Here is a 4340-nt window from a genome sequence, read left to right as displayed (position 1 = left end):
CGGGTAAGTTGGAGACCCTAAGACTTTTTACATTTCTAAGACAGAACTAACTACATTTGAAAAAATATTTTTGTACTAATATCTTCGTACAACTATTGCCTAATGACAGTTTATTTCCCTGCCATGTAAACAATTTATATTTTTGTTAATCTTGCTTTTTTACTCCCATCACAAAGTATCCATCTTACCCCATGGTGCGGGTAAGATGGATACCAGTGGAGGGTAAGATGGCGATTACGTAGTTGATTCCATTTGACAAAATAAAATAAACTCGTTATGTCAAGTATAAGAACTATATTTTATTTTATGCCCAAAATTATGAATTTCCAAAAAATTATGAACAAAAATCACATATCCAAGACTTCTTTTTTGCTTCGGAATTTGACAGTCCAGTACAAGCCGCATGAGCCCACTTGTGGCATTTTGCACAATTGAACCACAGTTCATTTTTTCCGAAGTCATCACATATGATGCATACTTCATCGACTTCTTCATCTGAGTTATCATCTTCGTCCATGTAATGTATGGATACGGAGGAATCTGATGAATAGTCAAAATAAGTTTTTGAGCATTTTTTCTTCTCTACGACCTTAGTTTTATTCTCTACGACCTTAGTTTTTTTCTTTCCTTTTTTTGCTTCTCTTCTTTCCTTTTGCTTCTTCCTTTCTAATAAATATTCTTTTACAGGCGAACTTGTGGCATGTAGCGATGGAGCTTTAGTCCTTTGTTTCTTTACCTTTGGGGGAGCTAAAGGGAGTACCAGGATATCGGGGGCATTAGATGGATCAGCAACAGGTTGGATATCGGAGGCATTAGAAGGACCAGCAATAGGTTGGGTGTCGGCATCATGAATTTCGGAACTAGATGTGGCATAAGCCGCTGTTGTCACAGCAGGTTCAAATTCTTCAGCTGAGAAAATTTGTGAATTGAGGGGAACAATCCCCGCTGCTTCAAATCCTTTCACTGCGTTATTTAGCGTAGCCGCTTTGGCATACGCTTTGTGAAAGAGGCTAGGTACATTCTTCACAGCAACAGTTTGGCCAGGATTCATAGTTAAAAATTCATTGCACACATTACTGTAGGCAGTTTTCAAAGGACCGAAGAAACTGACGTCCAAAGGCTGCATCCGGTGGGTTGTGTGCGGGGGAAAACCAAGGAGAGTGATAAAGTTGTCCCTGCAAAAATTTACTGCTTCTAGGGTTATGTGTGATGCGTGATTGTCCATCAACAGCAGAATCTGATTGTCAGCTGAAGGTCCTACATTTTTTTTTAAAATGGCTCAGCCATTCCAAAAATATTTTGGCATTTATAAAGCTGGAGTCTGGATTGCAGGCAGCTTGGGATCCAGGTGGTGCATCATGCAGCAAATAATCTTGCATGCGCACTCTTTTAAAAATAAAAAGTGGAGGCACATAATGTCCAGTTGCGCTGACACAGCAGACCACACTCACATTTGAGCCTCTCTCAGCCGAAGATACTTTAACCACCCGTCGTTTGCCTGTTGGTGTTATAATGAGAGGGGATTTTGTTGGTACAGTTGAGCAACCTGTTTCGTCAACATTGTAAATCTGGTGTGGCTCATATCTGTGTTTCTTCATAATTTCAGTCAATAAATTAAAGAAGTTTTGCACACTTACTTCATTAAATGCTGCTAATCTTGCCACTGAGGTCGCCTCTGGCTTACGTAAAGATAAATTAAATTTACTTAAAAAGTTGCTCACAAAATCTTTTCCAGCCATCCTTTCTTCTTTATTAAATCGATGTTCTATTTTTAGATGTTCAGCATAATCAAATGCGATTCTTGCAAAATCTTTCTTTGTCAAACCAAATGCACGTCTGTCTATATCTGTAACATAGGTTTTTAGCAAGAGTAATTGTTCCTCAGTAAAAGTATTCTTAAATCTTCCAGCGTTCTCAGGAAATGGCTCTTTGTTCTTCCTTTTATCCACATAACGCCGAAGAGAAGTTTGAGGCAGAGAATATTTTTTTTGCTGTTGTTAAAATGAACGCTCCTCTTAGTACCTCTTCAACAGCTTTATCCATACCTTCTTTGGACCAAGATTGTCTTTCCGTAATCCTTTTATATTTCCCCATCGTTTTGTTTCTAAAAAAATAAAGTTATAATCACTTTAAGGATGCTGTCATCAGTTATGAATTTTACCCCCCTTTAAACTATCCAAGAAAAGAAAAGTTGATTGATATCTTTAATATGCCTCAATTCATTGTAGAAGAAAAATACGAATAAAAATAAAGAATTCTTTTTTTTATTTAAACAAATACCTAGTCAAATTTTTTAAACATTTAAAAATATTTTTTTAAGTAATTAAACAAAATAAAAGTAAAAAAATGTCTTAAAATCTAGTTTTTACAGATAATATGTAATCCTTATAGGCACAAATATTTGATTTGAGACTAGTAAATTGCCTGCTTTTTATTTGCGTGTAAGATGGAGACCACCATCTTACCCGCCATCTTACATATCCATCTTACCCGACGACGTCATGTCGAAATTAAAGTACAAAACGAGAATAAAATTAACCGTATTTTAACTTAAAAGCAACATTATATCATTAATCGAGAAGACTAATTATGTATAAAATTGAAGAAAAGCCCAAAACACTCACCAATTTAACGCAATCCACTAATGAAAAGGTTGACAAATTTAGATATGTTCACGCTGAAATAACAAAACACAAAATGGCGGCAGTTACAGTTATTTTTCCACGCTAGGAATGTAATTCAATTGAAAGATGGCCAACACTGAAGCATATATCCCAATAAGGGGCTGCCATCTATCGCAAATAAAGAGAAACATTCAAGTCACCATCTTAGCCGCCTCTCCATCTTACCCGACTCTCCCCTAGTCATCTATTTTCTCGATAGAAGGAAATGGGGATTTTCGTGGAGCTTTTGAAACATTATTTTCCGTTCTTATCTAGGTAAAATTAATGTACTTAAATTTTTCGAATCTGAATATTTTTAAAAGGATTTTATCTGCAGAGTTGGTTTTTCTTTTAAACTTCAGAAAATGTTATCAAAAATGTAATTGAGTAAAGTACTAAACGAAGCTGTATTCAAACTATCTTCAGGTAAAAAAATATTCGGAATTGGGGAGTGCATGCAGTCGAAGGAGATTTCACATTATAAACCAACCAATAATCCTTACTTTTTTTATTTAAAAAAAAAATCCCGTTTCTTCTGAAAGTTATTTTTGTCTTGTAACTAAAATGATGGTGCGAGAACTCTTGCAATTCCGTCATAAGCTCAAAAGTCCTTTCTGCACTTGTATCAAAATTGAGTTACGGTTACGAAGTGATTCTTTGTCCCATACCTTATCTAAATACGATGTTTTATGGTCATTTGCGAATGGGAAATATGTTTTAAAAAATTCTGAAAAAGTTTCATCTGTATCAAATACAGGCGGATTATTATGGCACGCAATTTTAAACGGCAATTTTGTATTTTGAACTCGGATGCAGATACAACTTTGGGGCTTAGCACGGCATAAAAAAAAAATGAATGAATTCAAAAATTATTCACCAAAACATTTTTACACTGACATGCTAAAATAATGTTCTAGGTCTCAATCAATATTTAAAATGTAGATAACATGAACTTAATCATTTTTTTCATAACAAAAATAATTGCTGACTTACAATAAAATATAACAATAGGAATATCAATTTTTGAAAATTGCTTGTATTACCATCACGGGACGCTGGAGCGTCCCCTCCGCCAAGAAAACCAAATGCCTACCGACAAGAAAACCAAATGTCAGCCACCAACAAAGCCAAATATCCACCGCCAAGAAAGACGAAAAATTTTTTAAACACACGACTAAGGACAGTTTACACGACAGAAAGGGTTCTGGTTTTCACCCCTCTGTATCTTAGCCCCATGAAGACCCCCGGAGTTGATTTCTGGTATACTCCATCTCTTGTGGCCCCAGACGAAGTATACCAAAATACAATCTGCAGGGCCATCAGGGGGAGGGGGAATTTAAGTTAGAAAATTGCTATTCAAAAACCTTTTCGTGTTCTTTGACAGGGTTACAGCCCAGATGAAAAGAAGAATCGAGCTGAAATTTCGCACACACATTCCTTGTGCCCTACTGATGTGGCTTTTGTGCCATTTGATTTGGCAGGTACTTGGCGGGACAACTCGATATTATAATTTTTTAAGGCTGAGGGTTTTTGGGTTTAGGATGAAAGCTTTCTTTTATGTAGGGAAGAGGTAAAGGTTTTCTTGGCGGGGAATTTTTACAACAGGGTTGTTTTTGATGAGATATGCTTTGACCTTCACAGCTAACTTTCCCTATCTGGAACGAACTAAATGTGTTA

The 4340-nt window shown here is 36.1% G+C and overlaps 1 protein-coding gene across 1 annotated transcript; it reads right to left on the bottom strand.

Annotated features, from left to right (window-relative positions):
* Nucleotides 1–334: 334 nt before the first annotated feature.
* Nucleotides 335–1051, bottom strand: LOC129225021 (uncharacterized). Its single transcript, XM_054859568.1, has one exon. The coding sequence runs from the start codon at nt 1049–1051 to the stop codon at nt 335–337; it is 717 nt and encodes a 238-aa protein (XP_054715543.1).
* Nucleotides 1052–4340: the final 3289 nt, after the last annotated feature.

This window comes from Uloborus diversus, chromosome 6, assembly GCF_026930045.1.
Source record: "Uloborus diversus isolate 005 chromosome 6, Udiv.v.3.1, whole genome shotgun sequence".
In the NCBI taxonomy this organism is placed as follows: Eukaryota; Metazoa; Arthropoda; class Arachnida; order Araneae; family Uloboridae; genus Uloborus; species Uloborus diversus.
The sequence above is the reverse complement of the archived record's forward strand: the minus strand, read 5'-3'. Positions and strand labels throughout refer to the sequence as shown.

Bases quoted from the DNA above. Each gene is read 5' to 3' on its own strand.
- LOC129225021 (XM_054859568.1), bottom strand. From the start codon at position 1,051: ATGAATCCTGGCCAAACTGTTGCTGTGAAGAATGTACCTAGCCTCTTT.